The 18,712-nt window shown below is 43.3% G+C and overlaps 1 protein-coding gene across 4 annotated transcripts; it reads right to left on the bottom strand.

Moving 5' to 3' along the window:
* Positions 1–1,310: 1,310 nt before the first annotated feature.
* Positions 1,311–18,229, bottom strand: LOC111972361 (bromodomain testis-specific protein-like). 4 transcript variants are annotated; one of them, XM_023999388.2, is made up of 21 exons: positions 17,526–18,229; positions 14,250–14,546; positions 13,883–14,020; positions 13,614–13,755; positions 13,253–13,383; positions 12,474–12,830; positions 12,184–12,312; positions 11,388–11,615; positions 11,112–11,281; positions 10,636–10,925; positions 10,389–10,508; positions 10,055–10,198; positions 8,713–8,771; positions 8,429–8,576; positions 7,627–7,998; positions 7,326–7,399; positions 6,901–7,024; positions 6,688–6,788; positions 6,377–6,561; positions 5,932–6,214; positions 1,311–5,814 (listed from the first exon to the last, which is right to left on the bottom strand). In XM_023999388.2, exons 2-21 carry the CDS (start codon positions 14,448–14,450, stop codon positions 5,746–5,748), a joined length of 3,465 nt encoding a protein of 1,154 aa, XP_023855156.1. In that variant the 5' UTR covers positions 14,451–14,546; positions 17,526–18,229; the 3' UTR covers positions 1,311–5,745. The 4 variants fall into 4 exon arrangements, with proteins under 4 accessions (XP_023855156.1, XP_023855157.1, XP_023855158.1 ...); XM_023999389.2 differs by having other exon boundaries at positions 6,901–7,021; XM_023999390.2 differs by lacking the exon at positions 7,627–7,998 and having other exon boundaries at positions 17,526–18,228.
* Between the last annotated feature and the right edge of the window lie 483 nt (positions 18,230–18,712).

Below are 18,712 nucleotides of genomic sequence, written 5' to 3'. Positions count from 1 at the left end.
AAGCAACATCTCAAGACATCAGTCAGGAAGTTAAAGCTTGGTTGCAAATGAGTCTTCCAAATGGTCAATGACCCTAAGCATACTTAGGCCTACAAACCTGACTCAGTTACACCAGCTCTGTCAGGAGGAATGGGTCAAAATTCACCCAACCTTTTGTGGGAAGCTTGTGGAAGGCTACCTGGAATGTTTGACCCAAGTTAAGCAATTTAAAGGCAATGCTACCAAATACTAATTGAGTGTATGTAAACTTCTGACCCACTGGGAATGTGATGAATGAATTTCAGCTTTTATTTATTGACTGAAACTGATCTTTACACCTCACCCYCTCTGGGATTAAAGGTGAAAGACCGTTATTCATGCCTCAAGGGTAAAAATAAWCTCTGACTCCAAGGGCTGTAATCCATTGATATGGCAGTAGGTTCTCTCTACTATTCTGACATTTCACATTCTTAAAATAAAGTGGTGATCTTAACTGACCTAAAACAGGGAATTTTTACTAGGATTAAATGTCAGGAATTGTGAAAAACAGAGTTTAAATGTATTTGGCTAAGGTGTATGTAAACTRCCGACATCAACTGTACACGTGTACAAAACATTAAGTGCATCTGCTGTTTTTCCATGACAGTCTGACCAGGTGAATCCAGGTTTAAACTATGACTGATCCCTTATTGATGTCAAATCCACTTCAATCAGTGTAGAATAGAGATGAAGGGGAGGAGACTAAATCTGTCTTTAAGCCTTGAGACATGGATTGTGTATGTGTGCTATTCAGAGGGTGAATGGGCAAGACAAAATATTGAATTGCCTTTGAACAGGGTATGGCAGTTTGTGTCAAGAACTGCAATGATGCTGGGTTTTTCCATTCAAGTTTCCCGTGTGGATCAAAAATGGTCCACCACCCAAAGGACATCTTGCCAACTTGACAACTGTGGGAAGCTTTGGAGTCAACATGGGCCAGCCTCCTTGTGGAACACTTGACACCTTGCAGAGTCTATGCCCTGACGAATTGAGGCAGGTCTGAGGGCAAATGGGGGGGCAACTCAACATTGTGTCCCTAATGTTTTGCATACTGTGTATATTGCTAAGAATGACACACTTAATTGGCATGTAGTGAGTCTTGCATGTCTTGTCAAGTCTCCATCACTTAACAAATTCAAGTGTGTGGGTCTGCATACAGTACCGTGAGCGCATTCTTTTTCCCCAGTATTATCACCTTTTTATTGTAATGAAGACTTTCTGGATATCCCCCTTGATGGGACTGGCTGATCACACATGAAATCACAACACTAAACACAGAAAATAAACAGTGCTTTAATTAAAAATATTTAATGATTTAGCTTTGTGTGATTTTCTCAAAATGATATTAGTTCTTTCTCTATATGGTATGACATGCACTCATACCACAAGATACAGAATAAAGTGCTGCAGTTCATGTCAAAGTGAAGAAAAAAAATACCCACTGCAGAACAGCTAGAAGCATAGGATAAAAAAACAACATTAAAGTATGTCTGCCCAAAACAATGTAGTCAGGGTTGGATCTCATTTGAAAAAACCAACACAATATAGGCACCAACAATGCCTAAAGTTTCCTAAGCACACCACTATACATGGCACCTAAACAAGGTAAAGTGTAGTTTTAAATAAGTCCAGCATTTGAAGACCGACACCCCCAGCCTCTGTGTAATAAAATTCTAAGTATATTTCTATACAGACAAATATTTTATGTACACACATATTTAAGTATAAAAAYAAATCTGTTCCCAAATAAGTCAAAAATGACATGTACAGTATAGSTCAGAGCATCATATTGAATATTTTTCCACAAAAAGGTGCAGAATTGACTATGAATGACATGAAGGAGTAAAGAACTGGAGATAAACTATACAGTACATGGTATACATAATAGTATTACTATTGGAGTGAAGCCCCCCCCCCAAAAAAAGTCAGGTTATGCATTTCAGCCAAGTCAAAAAGCGTGTAAACAGGTTGATGTGAACACCAGATGAGGCTGGTGGGGGGAGCTATAGGAGGACAGGCTCATTGTAATGGCTGGAATGGAATAAATGGAACAGTCAAACATGTGTTTTCCATATGTTTACCGTTCAATTTATTCCATTCCAGCAATTACAATGAGTCCATCCTGCTATAGCTCCTCCCATCAGCCTCCTCTGGTGTACATGGGAGGACTCACCAAGTCAACTGTCCGAAATGGCACCCTATTCCGTATATAGTGCTCTGATCAGAAGGGCAATAGGGTGCCATTTGTGACGCAAGCTAGGTGAAAAGGAAAAGAGTACTCAACATGTTGGTGGAAAAATGTTCAACAGCTCTTAATTTTTTACTCTTCTTTCTCTAAGAGTTAAGCATCACTTCAGTGCAGCTGGTATTTACAAACCAAACCATCACAAGTACAAAAAGTCAAATTCCATCTATATATGGTCCGTTAAGTGTGTGTGTATGTATGTATGACTCAGCAAAAAAAGAAAACATCCCTTTTTCAGGACCCTATCTTTCAAAGATAATTTGAAAAATCCAAATAACTTCACAGATCTTCATTGTAAAGGGTTTAAACACTGTTTCCCACACTTGTTCAGTGAACCATAAACAATTAATGAACATGCACCTGTGGAACTGTAGTTAAGACACTAACAGCTTCCAGACGGTAGGCAATTAAGGTCACAGTTATGAAAACTTAGGACACTAAAGAGGCCTTTTTACTGACTCTGAAAAACACCAAAAGAAAGCTGCCCAGGGTCCCTGCTCATCTGCGTGAACATACCTTAGGCATGCTGCAAGGAGGCATGAGGACTGCAGATGTGGCCAGGGCAATAAATTGCTATGTCCYTACTGTGAGACGCCTAAGACAGCGCTACAGGGAGACAGGACTGACAGCTGATCGTCCTCACAGTGGGAGACCATGCGTAACCCCTGCACAGAATCGGTACATCCGAACATCACACCTGCGGGACAGGTACAGGATGGCAACAACTGCCCGAATTACACCAGGAACGCACAATCCCTCCATCAGTGCTCAGACTGTCCGCAATAGGCTGAGAGAGGCTGGACTGAGGGCTTGTAGGCCTGTTGTAAAGCAGGTCCTCACCAGACATCACCGGCAACAACGTCGCCTATGGGCACATACCCACCGTCGCTGGACCAGACAGGACTGGCAAAAAGTGCTCTTCACTGACGAGTCACGGTTTTGTCTCACCAGAGGTGATGGTCGGATTCGCGCTTATCGTCGAAGAAATTAGCGTTACACAGAGGCCTGTACTCTGGAGCGGGATCGAATTGGAGGTGGAGTGTCCGTTGTGGTCTGGGGCGGTGTGTCACAGCATCATCGGACTGAAATTGTTGTCATTGCAGGCAATCAATGCTGTGCGTTACAGGGAAGACATCCTCCTCCCTCGTGTGGTACCCTTCCTGCAGGCTCATCCTGACATGACCCTCTAGCATGACAATGCCACCAGCCATACTGCTCGTTCTGTGCGTGATTTCCTGCAAGACAGGAATGTCAGTGTTCTGCCATGGCCAGCGAAGAGCCCGGATCTCAATCCCATTGAGCACATCTGGGACCTGTTGGATCGGAGGGTGAGGGCTAGGGCCATTCCCCCCAGAAATGTCCAGGAACTTGCAGGTGCCTTGGTGGAAGAGCGGGGTAACATTACACAGCAATAACTGGCAAATCTGGTGCAGTCCATGAGGAGTAGATGCACTGCAGTACTTAATGCAGCTGGTGGCCACACCATATACTGACTGTTACTTTTGACTCCCCCTTTGTTCAGGGACACATTATTCAATTTCTGTTAGTCACATGTCTGTGGAACTTATTCAGTTTATGTCTCAGTTGTTGAATCTTATGTTCATACAAATATTTACACGTTACGTTTGCTGAAAATAAACGCAGTTGACAGTGAGAGGACATTACTTTTTTTGCTGAGTATATACACACACAATCAGTCAAAAGTTTGGACACACCTACTCATTCCAGGGTTTCTTTATTTTTTACTATTTGCTACATTGTAGAAGACAAAGCTATGAAATAACACATATGGAATCATGTAGAAACCAAAGTATTTAATCAAAATATATTTTATATTTGAGATTCTTCAAAAAGTAGCCACCCTTTGCCTTGATGACAGCTTTGCACACTCTTGGCATTCTCTCAACCAGATTCATGAGGTAGTCACTTGGAATGCATTTCAATTAACAGATGTGCCTTGTTAAAAGTTAATTTGTGGAATTTCTTTCCTCCTTAATGCKTTTGAGCCAAGCAGTTGTGTTGTGACAAGGTATGGTTGGAATACAGAAGATTTACCAAATAGGGCTAAGACCAAGTCCATATTATGGAAAGAACAGCTCAAATAACAAAGTGAAACGACACTTCATCATTACTTTAAGACATGAAGGTCAGTCAATCTGGAAAATTAAGAACTTTGGAAGTGTATTCAAGTGCAGTCGCAAAGACACATCAACTGTTCAGAGGAGACTGCGTGAATCAGGCCTTCATGGTCGAATTGCTGCAAAGCAACCACTACTAAAAGGACACCAATAAGAAATAACTTGCTTGGGCCAAGAAACACGAGCAATGGACATTAGACCGGGTGAAATCTGTTATTTGGTCTGATGAGTCCAAATGTGCGATTTTTGGTTCCAACCATTGTGTCTCCGTGAGACGCAGAGTAGGTGAACGGATGATCTCCGCATGTGTGGTTCCCACCATGAAGCATGGAAAAGGAGGTGTGATGTTGTGGGGGGGTGCTTGCTGGTGACACTGATTTAGATTTCAAGGCACACTTAACCAGCATGGCTACCACAGAATTCTGCAGCGATACGCCATCCGATCTGGTTTGCACTTAGTGGGACAATCATTTGTTTTTCAACAGGACAATTACCCAACACACACCTCCAGGCAGTGTAAGGGCTATTTGACCAAGAAAGAGAGTGATGGAGTGCTTCATCAGATGACCTGGCCTCCATAATCACCCGACCTCAACCCAATTGAGATGGTTTGGGATGAGTTGAAGGAAAAGCAGCCAACAAGTGCTCAGCATATGTGGGAACTCCTTCAAGACTTCTGGAAAAGCATTCCTCGTGAAGTTGGTTGAGAGAACGCCAAGAGTGTGCAAAACTGTCATCAAGGCAAAGGGTGGCTACTTTGAAGAATCTCAAAWATATTTTGATTTGTTTAACACTTTTTTGGTTACATGATTCCATATGTGTTATTTCATAATTTTGATGTCTTCTCTATAATTCTACAATGTAGAATAATAGTAAAAATAAAGAAAAACCCTTGAATGAGTAGGTCCCCAAACTTTTTGACTGGTACTGTATATTTTTTGCAATATCAATATTTTATAGCATCTTCTTACAACAATACTAAAATGTACTGGGGTTATGTCATGTGAGGTTGCCATGCTACAGTACATGCTTCTCCTGTTAAGGATAATAATAGCCTGCATCCCAAATTGCACTCTATTCCATTTTTTTTGTGTATTACATTTGACCAGGGCCAATCAGGCACAAAAGTAGTGCACTATATAGGGGATAGGATGTCATTTGGGACACAGSCATAATGACCCGTTTCCGTCATCTAGATGCAGCGTGGTTGGTTCAGACAGCCAGTGTCGAGGGAGAGAAGGCGCCTAGGGTGTCGTTTACTAAAACAACCTCTATTATTTATTGTCCAACAACAACAGAAGACAGACGTCAGTCACCAGCTGCATGGTCTACTGCCATTTTATTTTAGTCCAGGTTCTTCTCAAATGTTGCCATGATGTCACTCTGCATTGTCATATCAATGACACCAGACATCTGAGGGAGAAAAGGTAAGACGTTTTATTACAGTCTGGATAAAACTACAACAAGGAACAGAAGAATGACCGGCACAATAAAACAAATTAAGACAAAAAGTGAAGTAAAGGAACGTACAGCCTCTCGTCTGCGTCGCTCCTGTTCTCTCCTGCGGGCCATCTCCCTCTCTCTGTCTACAGAGGTCTGGGTAGTGAAGGGCGGAGGTTGGGTTGAGGCAGCCGCTGGAGGCTCCTCTATCAGGGGCTCTGGAGCTTTAGGAGGTTGAGGCTCCACGATTGGCTCCGTCGGCATGGGGATCTCTGCTGGCTCTGGCGCCGGAGTTCTACATGGCAGGTGCTCTGGTTCCGCAGCTCTAGGTGGCACGGGTACTGCCACTGGCAACGATACTGGCATGGTCAGGCTGAAAACACAACACTTTTAGCTGGCTCATCAGGTACCACTCACATATTAATAGAAAGCTACTTTATTGGAGGAGTTTGGGTGAAGCAGCATTACCTACGAGATACACAACTGATAAGAAAAGACCAAAAAAAAAAAAAAGATTGGTTGGATGAATAAGTACCTTCTCTTCCCTGAAGCCTTCATCTGAGTCCTCTTTAGAGTGAGAGCTCTCTCTCTCTCCTCCTTCTCAATGGCTGCCCTGCGGAACTTATCAAAGCTCTCCTTTGAAGACTTCACCGTGGAGGGAGTGGAAATGGCCATCTTCCCCAAACTAGCCCAGGAGTCTGCGTTCTTCAGGACAATATCCTATACYGGATAGTTTCACAAATGAAGTGTCACATTTTTTAGACAAATACAAATACTTCCGAAGGGCATGCAGACAGTATATTTCAAGTAATTCATTGTGCTAGTGCTACGTTTCAGTTACATTACCTTTTTGGCGGGTGTGTTTTTTCCATCTGCAGTGGGTTTATTAGCTGGATGAGAGAGGCTGGTGTTTCCACCATCAAACACACCATCAGAGTGTCTGGGATCTGGGGAGGTAGAGAAAATATATTCAGTCCATTAAAAATATGTTTTCATTTGTAATTTATTTGCAGACATTTCCATACACAAAAATGTTTCCACACCCAGAGTTCTGCTTACAAGGCTGTTTCTGCAGAATCCTGGAGTGGGTCTCCCCCAGTGCTTCAGAGGGCCTCCCGTCATCCTTCACTGGCTGTAATAGGCTGTCTTGTAGAGGGGACAACAGCACTGGGCACGGCTGCTGCTACCGCAAAGTGAGATTTAGAGTATTATACCACCATTACCACTTCCAGGGCTAAGGCCAATGCTATTTCACACAATCAACCGGCTCTCTCCACCCCTGAAAGATTTGGCCAATGAAAAACACATTTCATTTGCAACACAAAGCACTCTGTAGACTTGTATCGATTCTAATTAAATTACCGTCAAAGAAAATATACCAATCAACTCTGGCAATATTTATAAATGCCAAGAACGGAGACATTTAAAGTGTTTTAATCTAACGTCACAATTCATCCATCAACAACAGGAAGATGAGAGCATACCTCATATCTGCCATCAGCAGCCTGTAGTAAAACTGCAGGAGGAGAGGTCAGAGGGGTAGGCAGCGCAGACAGACCTGATGGACGGGAGAAAAACAAAGCAGGGCCTTATTCTCCACACAGACAGACACAAACACTATGGATGTAAGCCGGCAGGCAGGCAGTTGAGGAGCAGGATGAGACACGCAGCCAGGGCTACAGCGACACAGACCTTAGCAGCTATGGGTTGAGAAGCATGCAGCATGCAGTGGAGGGGACATGCTAAAAGCTAGGGGGGATGCTAAGCTGACTGAAGAGCCCTTACCTTCCTGTTGTGCCCTATCAGGTGGCCCAGTTTTCATCTCCTGTGTCTGGGCTAGTGATTGACACCGAGGAGAGGGGAGGAGTGCTAGGGGAGAGGGAGGGGTTTGGCGGGAACAGAGCAGGCTGGAGGGAGGTTCGTGTGTGAGTGCAGCTGTTGTGTTGAGTGGGTCTGTGGGCAGACTAAGAGTGGGGTCACAGGAAGAAGGGGGAGTGAGAGAGGGAGTAGTGGGGCTCTCAGAGGGGGCAAGGGGGTCCTGCTGTTGTTGGGGCTGACTGTCAGTGAGCTGCAGGGGGGCCACCATGTTTTTGCGAGGTAGTGGTGCTGCTTTGGCACTTGGTCTTGAAGGCTGCGGAGGCAGGCGGCTGTGTAAGGCTGAGAGTGGAAGGAAGGAGGGGGAGATTCAAGAGAAATAATGAGTAAAGGTTGTAGGCTTCTGTCCCTAATCGGACCTCCTGATTAAACGCAACTAAACATCACATCCCATGAGACAGAGCAACACGGCCCAGAGAAATGACCAGGCAATCCAGCTTTTTCCATCTCTAATCCAAACAATACAAYCTTCTCATTATGTGATTTCCACAAGGGCCTCGGTCCAGTCTTAGACTTTCCATGGGCTTAAAACCTGCTGTTTTACAGGGGAAATTGTATTTCCATAGCTAGGGCTGATAGTACGGATTTGTCAACAACCTTTAAAAAAGTAATAATCAAAAGACAGTGTTACAGAACTTGGCATGGTTGTCCATTGTGTTCCTTAATAGCCAACACACTAACACAGAATGTCAAGGCAACAAACGTTTGCTACCTGGGGGAGACGTGAGTAGCTCTAGAGGAGGCAGGCCTTTTGTTACTACTGCTGGGACTAGCGAGGCAGAGGCAGGCGGGGGCTGGCTGGTCTGGAGAGAGGACTCCGACAATGGGTCTTTCTTAGCAGATTTCTTCTTTGTGGAATTCTGTTTGACGGGGGGGTAAAAAAATGGCTTACAATTTATAATGAAAACACTGTAGTTCCAAGTATATTAATCCAACTATAAGGTATAACCCATGTGAACCAGACCACTGGGTTAGAGGAAGTAGTTAGATATTTACCTTGATCTTGAACTTGTGTGGCGTGTCTTTGCATTTCTTTTTCTTCTCAGATTTCTTTACTGAAAGACATGCGCAATAGTAATTCAATTTATCCACAGTTGGATAAATGGAGAATAAATAAAAACATCTTTACTTACCTTTAAATAATACTAAAAACAATTCCACTGATCTACTCTGAAATCACTACTTTCATATACAGTTTTCAGTAAAAGCTAGTTGTGGTTGCAAGCTAATGTGTCTAGTAGGATTGAACTGTTTGACAATGCGATACAAATTCAAAGAAAAACACAATTTAACCGTAAAATGTAAAACTGTCTATCAAAATGTATTTATTTGAAACGCTAGGTGTCGACCACCAAGAGACATACGTTTAAAATTCTACCCATATTAGGTACAAATGGAACAAACAAAAACAAACTTTTTCAATGGCTACAAAATGAAGCAGTGTAAGAGAAATCCTACTCCATCAAGCTCTGCATTAGCGTTACAATCTGTCGAGTACTTCAAATACAAATCTGATGTACGTGTATTATGCTTATAGTGCTCCATACAAAATCTTGCAAAAACAAAGAAACCGAGTACAATCAATTGGTGAACAGGGATGAGTGCCGCTGTCTAAAGTGAGGACCAGCTTTGACTCTGCAACGGTTCAGAGAGTATGGAGGGTGAGATGAGAGGGGGGTTGAAGGGTATTGTAATGCTGTCTGGTACTTCTCTAACCGTATTCATCTGATTTTTGCGATGTTTATAGAAGATGTATACTGGTAGGAGTGTAAATAAGATCTTCGGCTTATAAATAGCACTTGCCCTGTGTTTTTAAGAACTTGTTCCAATTCTTAATTTACTTCAGATTTGCACGGCAGCAGTCTGGTGCCCGCTGGATAAATGACATTTGGCACAGAAATCTGGCTGGCCTCATTTCAAACTAAGCACCATTTGTTTGCATTAAAACAATAACATTAACATTAACATACAAATAAATACAGCACCGTAATAATCAAAAGATAGACTTTTGTGACAGTTCACTGCTTTCTGTAGTACAGACTAAGTGCACGAATAGATAAATAAAATTTAAAAAACACCCATTGAACGAACATACAAAAACATGAAACGATAACACACTAATATTTCTTCAAGTATTTTGGTTTTGCCAACAGGTGAAAAAGTTCTGTGCTACAGAGGCTAGAGTCCAGGTGAGTATTTAGCCGTATCGTTTTCTCTCACTCCATTTGTGTACAGCGAGTGGGGGAAGTGGGGAGGGTGTGCCCTTGCAGGAAAGCGAAGTGGGTATGTGGGGGTGGGGGGGGGGGTGTAGTGCTTAGTGCTGAGGAGAACAGCTAACCTGATTCAGAGTCACTGCTATCAGAAGTGCTAGAATCACTACTACTGCTGGAGCGGTCAGAGCCGGAGGAGGAAGAGCTGCTGCTCTCACTGAGACGGGACGGCCGGGCCAAGTCTGGGACAGGAGGAGCTATAGGGGGCTCATCTGGAGGGAAACAGAGGGACAATGGTCACGTGTAGGACAACAGAGAGAAAGACAGAGCCGAGCACTGCACAATTGCATTACTCACTATTGGACAGCAGAGAGAAAACAGAAGAACCCGTTTCCCCCAGACAACAAGGCCCCTAAGTCAGACATACTGGTCCTTACTACCACAGCTTCAGAGTTCACTTACTTGTTGCCTTTTTCTTCTTGGCCAGTGAGCTCGGCTCGTCAGTAATACTCTGGCGAGGTTTCTCTGCATCCTGCTCCTTCACAGTCTGCATCTCTCCTTTGGCTTTCACCAGCTTATTCACTGGAGGAATAGGGGAAATAATGACATTTGAGCCGAGTAAAGTCCTTGGTCAGGAGTACAGAGATACATGTGCAACAACCAACCCGCAAGGAACCAAGAAAGGAAGGTGTGTACTGCAACTACTCACGGTTGGGTTTCTTGGGCCGTTTCCTGAAGCAGGTCGTGACGAAGCGCTCCAGGGCCCTGAGGGTGGAGGGCTTGAGGGTCTCAAAGTCGATCTCTATCTCCTCAGGGTTGGCGTCTCGGAGCGAGGCCTCCCTGGCCTGGATGATGTTCACCACCTTGCCCAGCTTGTCCCCCGGCAGCTTGTTGATGTCCAGGCTCAGCTGCCTCTTCTCACCGTACAACATGGGCACCGCCAGCCCCTCGTCCTCCTCAGACTCCACAGGGAGAGCCATCTTCCTCCTCTTGCCATGCCTTTAGAGAGGTAAAAAGACATTCAGGAACACTTTGTAGGACAATGAAAGTTAGTAAAATAATAACAGAGGCCACTGGCAACACGAAAGTCAATCCTTTGGAATGGTTTGAAAAAAAAATGAGGTTCCACTGGGGAGGGAGATTATTATTATTATTTTTATCATCAACAACGACTTGGTCACTTACACAGCTGGCGTGCCCTTGTTAATGCACTTCTTCTGTACTTTGGGTTTCCTCAAGTCTTCATGCGTCGGTCTTCTACTCGTTTCCTTTTTTCTTCTCTCCTTTGATTTCTCCTTCGGTTTGAGCAGGGGCTCCTGGGTGAGTCTCTGCAGCTGATCGTGCACCGCTTTCAACTGAGGAGAAGAGCGGAGGGGGCATCAGTTAGATACACAGTAGTAGGTAACAGAACAGTGATGTCAGCATGGCCAGGTACAATGACAGAAACAGGTGACGGCATACCTGTTCCTCTAGCTTAGCCAACCGTAGAGCTCTGGCCTCTTCTTCCTCAGAGTCTGAGGAGGACTCTGATTCCGAGGAGCTCTCGCCGGTACTGCTGCCTGTGCTGGAGGAGCTCTCAGGCCCATCTCCTCTCCCTCTCTTGTCCCTGTGGTGACTGTGGTGTCCTGGACCACCCGCCCTCCTCACTGGCTCGTCTGGAAGCTTCAGCCAGCGCTCCTCAAACACATCCTGGTGGGTAGGGCCACAATTCATCTAGTCAAACATTCTCACCAACCATCCATCTTCATATTTAGGGATGCAAACTGGTGACTTTTTTTTGTTTTGCACTGTAACACATGAAGAATGCGTGTGAAGTGCAAGAAAATGTGCTCATTTTGAGAGTAGTGTTGTCCTAAAACCAACATTCGACTAATGAAGCGATACCAAGCAATATCACAATACAGAGTAGTATCGTGATACATTCATGTCTGCACACCCCAGCACGGCATAATATCATTTTAAAAACTGGAGATGTGCAGAAAGAGCAGACAGAGAGAAGCAGGAGTGAGCAATGGTTGGTAGTGGATGCAGCTGGCTGATCACATCTGTCACAAGTGACATTGGATGGAGCACATATCTAACATCGCGGTCTGAATTCTCCATGAGAAAGACACCCCACGCCACTTCAGATCTACACGATTCACGTGGCTGGCCCATTTTGAGATCAAATGCATGCCTGCATATTGTAATATCATTATTGCAATTCATTTAGACAACTTCTACAGACAAGACTGGTTGAAAACACGGGCAATCATACCTGGAGTTTTCTTGCCATAATAACAACCTCATGGGTGGGTGGGTTGTATTTGTAACAGTTGGAGAACATGAGTCTGAAATCAGCAGCAAAATCCTGGGCATCCATGTATTCCCGTTCAACCATTTTTTTCTGTGAAAAAACACGTACGTCTTCAGTATCATCACAAATACGGTCATCTTCAATATTGAGAGAGAACAAGGGACAAGATATTGATTGGCCAATGTAACCCTGGCAGATACTAAGTGGCCTCTCTCGTTCAACACAAGTTTAGTGTAACACGGCCATCTAACCCGTATGGTGCCCAGGTCCATGGGCTGCATGATGACGTCGTGGTAGTCGTGTAGACCCAGGGCCTCCGTATCCACCGGCTTGTAGAAGGGCCAGGTGTAGGCCGCGTGCCTCTTGGTGAACATCTCCTTCAGGATGCAGTTACAGAAGCGGAGCTGATCCGATAGCTTACTAGTCTGTCTCTGGTGGTAATCAGGCAGGTCTTTCCTGGGGGGTTTGATGGGCCGACTGCTGCCCCGCCTGGAGAACAGCTTACAGGGTGTCGAGCCGTCAACGACGGGGGACGACTCGCAGCTGGTGATCGGAGAAGAGGCTGTCGGCGTGGTGGCGTCTGCTTTTCTCTTCACACCCTTCTCGATCTGAAACGATGTGAACACAACAGAGAAGGGTAGAAATGCAATCACAAAATACAGACTAAACCATTTGCACAAACTTCAAAAAGGTGATGTTTATGTGGCATGTTTAAGTATTATAGAAGTTAAATCTCCGCTGTTGAAAATAAAATGTTAGTCTAAAAGAAATGTGAGATAATGTATAGATCATTTTTATAGTGGAGCTCTAGTATATAAATTGCCTGGCTGGGCTGATGAGACAGTGGATTGTGCAGTCAGATGGAACAGAGTAAAAAGGCATTTTAACGACATAGATTTAGCGGGTGGTAACTTGTGGAATAGACCGGCTGGAAAGCGGTTTTAACCAAATCGGCATTGAGGATAAGAACCACCCGTTGTATAAAATATATAAAGTACATATAGTGAATTAATTGTGAAGAGGTACTGACTTTGGCTGCTATCTTAGAGGAGAGCTGGGCAGCAGGGGGGATGGTGTGGTGGGCCTCAAGAGGGATGACCGTCACCGTCTGCTGGAACACCACCTCAGACACAGGGGACTGGGGCCTCAGCTTTATAATACCTACAAAGAGGACATTAAGAAGTCAGAATGTAGTCATTGGAATACATGAAAGACAGTACGGTTGCATCCCAAATGGCAACCTATTCCCTTTTATAGTACACTACTTTTGACTAGTGCCCAATGGCCCTGGTCAAAAGTAGTGCACTATAAAAGGGAATAGGGTGCCACCCATTTGGGACACATACAATGTTTGTGTAAGATTAAGCCGCTGGAGAGGCTGTGTAGCTTACCAGCAGAGGACTTCCTCCCACCCTTCACTGGGGTCTTGGTTGTGATGGCAGATATCTCAGTCTCCTCCTGGTGCATCTCAGCCACTCTCTGTAGGAAGATCTTCTCCAAGGCCTGGGCCATCAGAACTATGTCATCTCCAGGCTGAAAACATGTTGAATAACAATTATTGAGCATTCATTGAATGGGAGACTATGTAGGCCGACACTATGTGTGTGGTGAGTGAATACAATATGATTATGACATTTCAACGTTTTTTCTTTTTCTTTACCCGATTATATACATAGCAGTTGGTGAACAGTTTGTTGAAGTCTTCTATGCATTCCATCGCTTTCCAGTAATAATTATTCTGAAGACGCTTCTTGATGGTGCTCAAGTCCATTGGCGTCTTGATAATTGTATAGTAATCCTAAAAACAGAGAAACAACGGGAAAATCATTCATAAGAGGTCGTGATGGATGTGCATGGAGGAAATGTAAAAAATAAACAAGTACTAAAATGAAAAACATTTGATAATTACATTTCAGTAATTTAGCAGATTCATTTATCTAGAGCAACTTATAGTCAGTGCATTCAAGTTAGTTAAGTAGGGAAAACCCCCATATCAGTCATTGCAAGTAACAAAAAGTGAGACTCACTGGAATGTGCAGTCCGACAGCATCCACAGGCGTCCTGAAAGGCCAGGAGAAGTTGTGTCTCCACAGAGCCTTGACCACCACCTTCTCCAGGTACTGCAGCTGGTTTGTGATGCGGCCGGGCTTCTTGGAATTGTTGAACTCCGGGGGAGGAGGGTTCACGCCTCCCACCACGGACATCGGGGGACATACGGCGTCTGTCATCGTGGTGCAGTCCGAAGGTCGGTATACACGGGGTAGGAATTCAGAGCGGCACTTGTTTCCTGTAGCTCAGCTCTCAAACATATTCCTCCAAGACCACTGAAAGAGAGGGGTGGTTTTCAGCACGGATATGTTTTTTCTCCTCCCCGCACCAGATAACTGCACAATTGTGTGACAAAAAAATGATGTCACACCGTCATGCGAGTTGCTGAACTGACTGTTCAATTAGCACAGGAAGGCTTTTGCTCTGAAAGTCGTTCCCGTTCCATGCATTTGATCTATTCCAGAGCTAGCACACCTGATTCAATTAATTATCAAGCCCTTGAGTAGGATAATCAGGCGAGCTAGATCAGAGCTACAACAAATTTGTCTAGGGATCCCCAAGGAAAGTTGAAAACTGCTGCAATAGGTAAACTAGTCACTGCCATATCGTACACCAGTGTGTGTCCATAGACCGAAACCAATCTGCCTTTTTGGTACTATTTTGAGCAGGGGACAAAAAAAACAAGGGTTTTTGGTAAATAAAATTCAGAGCAAAACACGACTACAAAAAGCAACCAATTTAAAGCTGCAATGTGTCACCTTTTGGACAATCCAACCAAATTCATATAGAAAAGTGTGTTGTAGATTCATCGTGATCATTGAAAGCAAGTCTAAGGAGCAGTAGATCTGGTCTATGTGCGCTATTTCTATGCTTCCTTTTACTTTTGGTTTAGTACACCAGCGGTTTTGACAGTACAATGATTCTCTACACTACACTTGCTGGTTGTCACAAACTGAAATTAGGCAAACTATTAGAATTTTAGCAACCAGGAAATGGCGGAGCAATTTCTGCATCTGGCATCTTTAACCCTATGCAATTCAGAACTGCTGGTTTCTACTGCCATCTACTGGAACTATGTATTCTTGGCCACAGTCAACATTACAATTCTGGTGTCCAATGTGGCATCTAAAGCACCAAACTCGCTTACCTCATATCTGTCAAAGGAACATGGCTTGATAAACAAGACCGGAAATAGTGTGACCAATTCTTCCATCAAATCACTGCAAAGCACCTCTGAGCTGCGCTTTCCTCGCTACCATCAACTAAAACAGCTACATTAGTTTTATGAAAAGTATGGTTGTGTCAATTGACACTACAAAGCATGCAACTGATGAACTTCGAAACATCAATGTTTTCACTCAAACATTTTTTGCAATTAGTTACACTCAAGAAGCAACTTTCTAGGCATCAACCCATGAAAAAGCATTAGGCCTATTTTCTCTTCGCAGTGTCCCAAAAGTAGAAAATAGTCACTAAGTTCAAGGTTCTGCTTCACAGTACTATTCCAGGACAATCGCTACTACGTCTTTTTATGATGGGTCAACCCCTTGGTATTCCATTCAAAACATCTTCATAAAATGCATAAGAAATTACTTGCATAACATATGTACAAACTACATGGTCCATAATAAGGTAAACTATAGGCTCCATCTCACTGGGAAATGCCCAGTCAGTTAAAGACAAGGTTTCAGGCTGAGGACCTTTACTGTAACAAAGCAGTGAAATTCAAACTAGGTGACAGCTCACACACACACAAAAAAAAATTGTGCTGGCACAGATGGATGTCTTTATCACCTACTTACCCGATCAAGAATATTGCTATCTTCAAAGTGCGTATTCAATTGGCTCGGACTTTTGCCCATACCCAATCAAAGAATTTACATTACAAGTTATATTGATCTTTCTAGGCAGTTTATTTTCATTAAATACATTGGATTGTTACAGAGAAACCATAATTTGTTCTCCCAAGGACAACATACAAAACCAGTATCAACAAAGAAAATGAACATTCATAACAAAACTCAAATCAGTTTCCAATTAACGTTACGTAATATAAGCGGTAGTATCTTAATTAAAAAAGCATACACGACACTAATACTGAACAAAACATTTGAGTTGTGAAAGTCAAGAACTGAATGGAAAGAAACAAAATTGTCATAATTGTTTTATTTACTAGAACCTAACGTTACACATTAATGGGTGTATTACATGTGATTTGTGATGGATGGTAAGGGTGCGTGTCATTATTAAAAGCTGTTGTTTATTCGGGCCGTGCTATCCGGGATACTTTGAGACGTCCCTACCAACTGAAGTTGCAATGTACAATGGTTAAGGTAAGGGTTATGGTTGGAAAGTACCTGGTGCCACAAATTAATAAAATTTATTAACACCTAACACACATGAGGCATGTATTATGACTCGAAATGTTGCCTATCACTAGCAGCACAATATCACCAAGTAAAATTCGGAGTATCTCCTTCACTTAGTCAGAATTACCTTCATTCGCTATGTGTTATCAAAGGTCAGGGTATGGACGTCCCAAGGATCCCAGATAGGACCGAGAAACAATGCGTCACTTTGCCATTTCTGACTGCCAATTGCCTGCCCTCTACTGGGGGGGGGGGTAATTTAATACAAAATATAGCTAGTAACATATCTACTATATATAGCTAGCAAGTCGGCTACAACAATGATGATCAGACCAGTTAACGTTAGTAACTAGCAATTAATAATCGTTAGTTATATAGTTCGTTTGCGCCCATCGTCGGTCAACTCTACGCTTGAATGATGCGTTCAACGTGGTCGACCAAAATGTGGTGTCCAGTAGCGCGTGAACTAGAGAATGTTAGCCTAGATTAGCAAGATAGCTGACACGGAATTCGTACCAAAACACGAACGCGTCTCCCAGCCAACATCAAATTCTACATTAGGGCTCTACCGTTTATGCTTGAATCCTAAACATAGTTCAGATTATTGCACCGAATGTGACACAAGCGAACCATAGCTATAACGTTACACAGTAGTAGCTAACGTGAGTTAAAAATGTTAGCTAGCTAGTTTGACGGACCAAATGGTGACAGGAAACGATCTGTGTCTAAAGGCCACCACACAAAAAGTAGGTCAACCTCTCAAATGAAACAACCCCCCCCCACACACACAAGCCATCCGTTTCAACGTTATGAGATACAATAAAGTAACCAGCTGATTAAATGCAATGTGTTGGATATCGATCCCTGAACTCTTTACACATTTACCTTTCCGTCTCTGGCACAACAAGATTGTTTTTACTGCCGAACTGAGACAGACCCTCTTGCCGACCGTGTTCTGCTGGAAGGATGCCCAATGAGACTGTCGCAGATGATGCGGTGGATAAAAGTGCTATTTTTTTTAGCCTTTTAACGAATAAAAACACAACAGAAGGTTTGAACAATATTAAGTACGTTGAAAACTAGTCTTCAATGGCGGACGTCTCTATGGGCAACCGCCTCATTTATACGCTTCAGTTCAGAAGTCGATCGGTGATTGGTCAAACCAGTTCACGTGCTACATTCAGTTCTTGATTTATTCTATAGCGTGGGACAGGATTTAGTTTTACTTAAACACAAATATCCTAGTAACATCAAACATCGGTTCACCGTAAGCTCACCGATATTCGCGTGCTTTTTTTCGATGTAGTAACCTAGATAGTTTGACAGCTACAGAGGCATTCGTAAAAAAACAATCACGGGTAACCCAGGGTATTTTTCAAAATGCAACACAACTGGTCAATCCACATCACATGACCATTCTAGAACCTTCGGTTGATGTTTGAGTAGGACATGTCCGCTAAACAATCAATTTCTTTCGAACATTATACAAAAATGCGTTTCTAATCCCTGTTTCATCGATATGGTGCCCGTCCTAAAGAAAGCGTTCAGCTGAGAAATATGTTGGAATAGCTTTTCGAGTGGAGTTTGGGATTCCGTCAAAATACGCATGCGTACTCTTTGGCTTTGCGATTGGCTCAGCAATTGGAGCTTAACTGACGTCATGTCTAGCCATGTTGTTAGCCCAGTTGATACATAATTGATTTGAGCTCAGTAGTAAAATGCTGTCAAAGAGTTGATGATTTAGATTCCAAACTTCTCTGATACTTTTCTGTCGTCGTGGGAGGGACATGGTAAACCAGCCGCTAAACTTGAGTGGCAGTCTGTTTGTGCTATCATTCATCATATGCCAAACATTGTTACAGTAACCACGTTTCCATCCACAGCTTTATGTGAGGAAAAATCACGACAGCTGTGATGGAAACAGGAAGTTTCCGTTCAATTTTATAAATGCTGACAGATAATTTGTTCTTTCAAAGGTGGGATCTTTTTGTGTTGGTTTAAATGAATAATGGAGAACTGGTGGTGGAAACGCCATATATGCGCAAAATGTTGGTTTAAAAACCGTCATATGG

Source organism: Salvelinus sp. IW2-2015, linkage group LG13 (genome assembly GCF_002910315.2).
Source record: "Salvelinus sp. IW2-2015 linkage group LG13, ASM291031v2, whole genome shotgun sequence".
Classification (NCBI taxonomy): Eukaryota; Metazoa; Chordata; class Actinopteri; order Salmoniformes; family Salmonidae; genus Salvelinus; species Salvelinus sp. IW2-2015.
This window is presented reverse-complemented; position numbering and strand designations above follow the sequence as displayed.

Coding starts and splice junctions, on each gene's coding strand:
- LOC111972361 (XM_023999388.2), bottom strand. CDS start 14,450: ATGACAGACGCCGTATGTCCCCCGATGTCCGTGGTGGGAGGCGTGAAC. Junction 13,384..13,613: donor TGGGAGGAAGTCCTCTGCTG/GTAAGCTACACA, acceptor TCCTCTTTGTAG/GTATTATAAAGCTGAGGCCC. Junction 6,215..6,376: donor AAGGCTTCAGGGAAGAGAAG/GTACTTATTCAT, acceptor TTGTGTTTTCAG/CCTGACCATGCCAGTATCGT.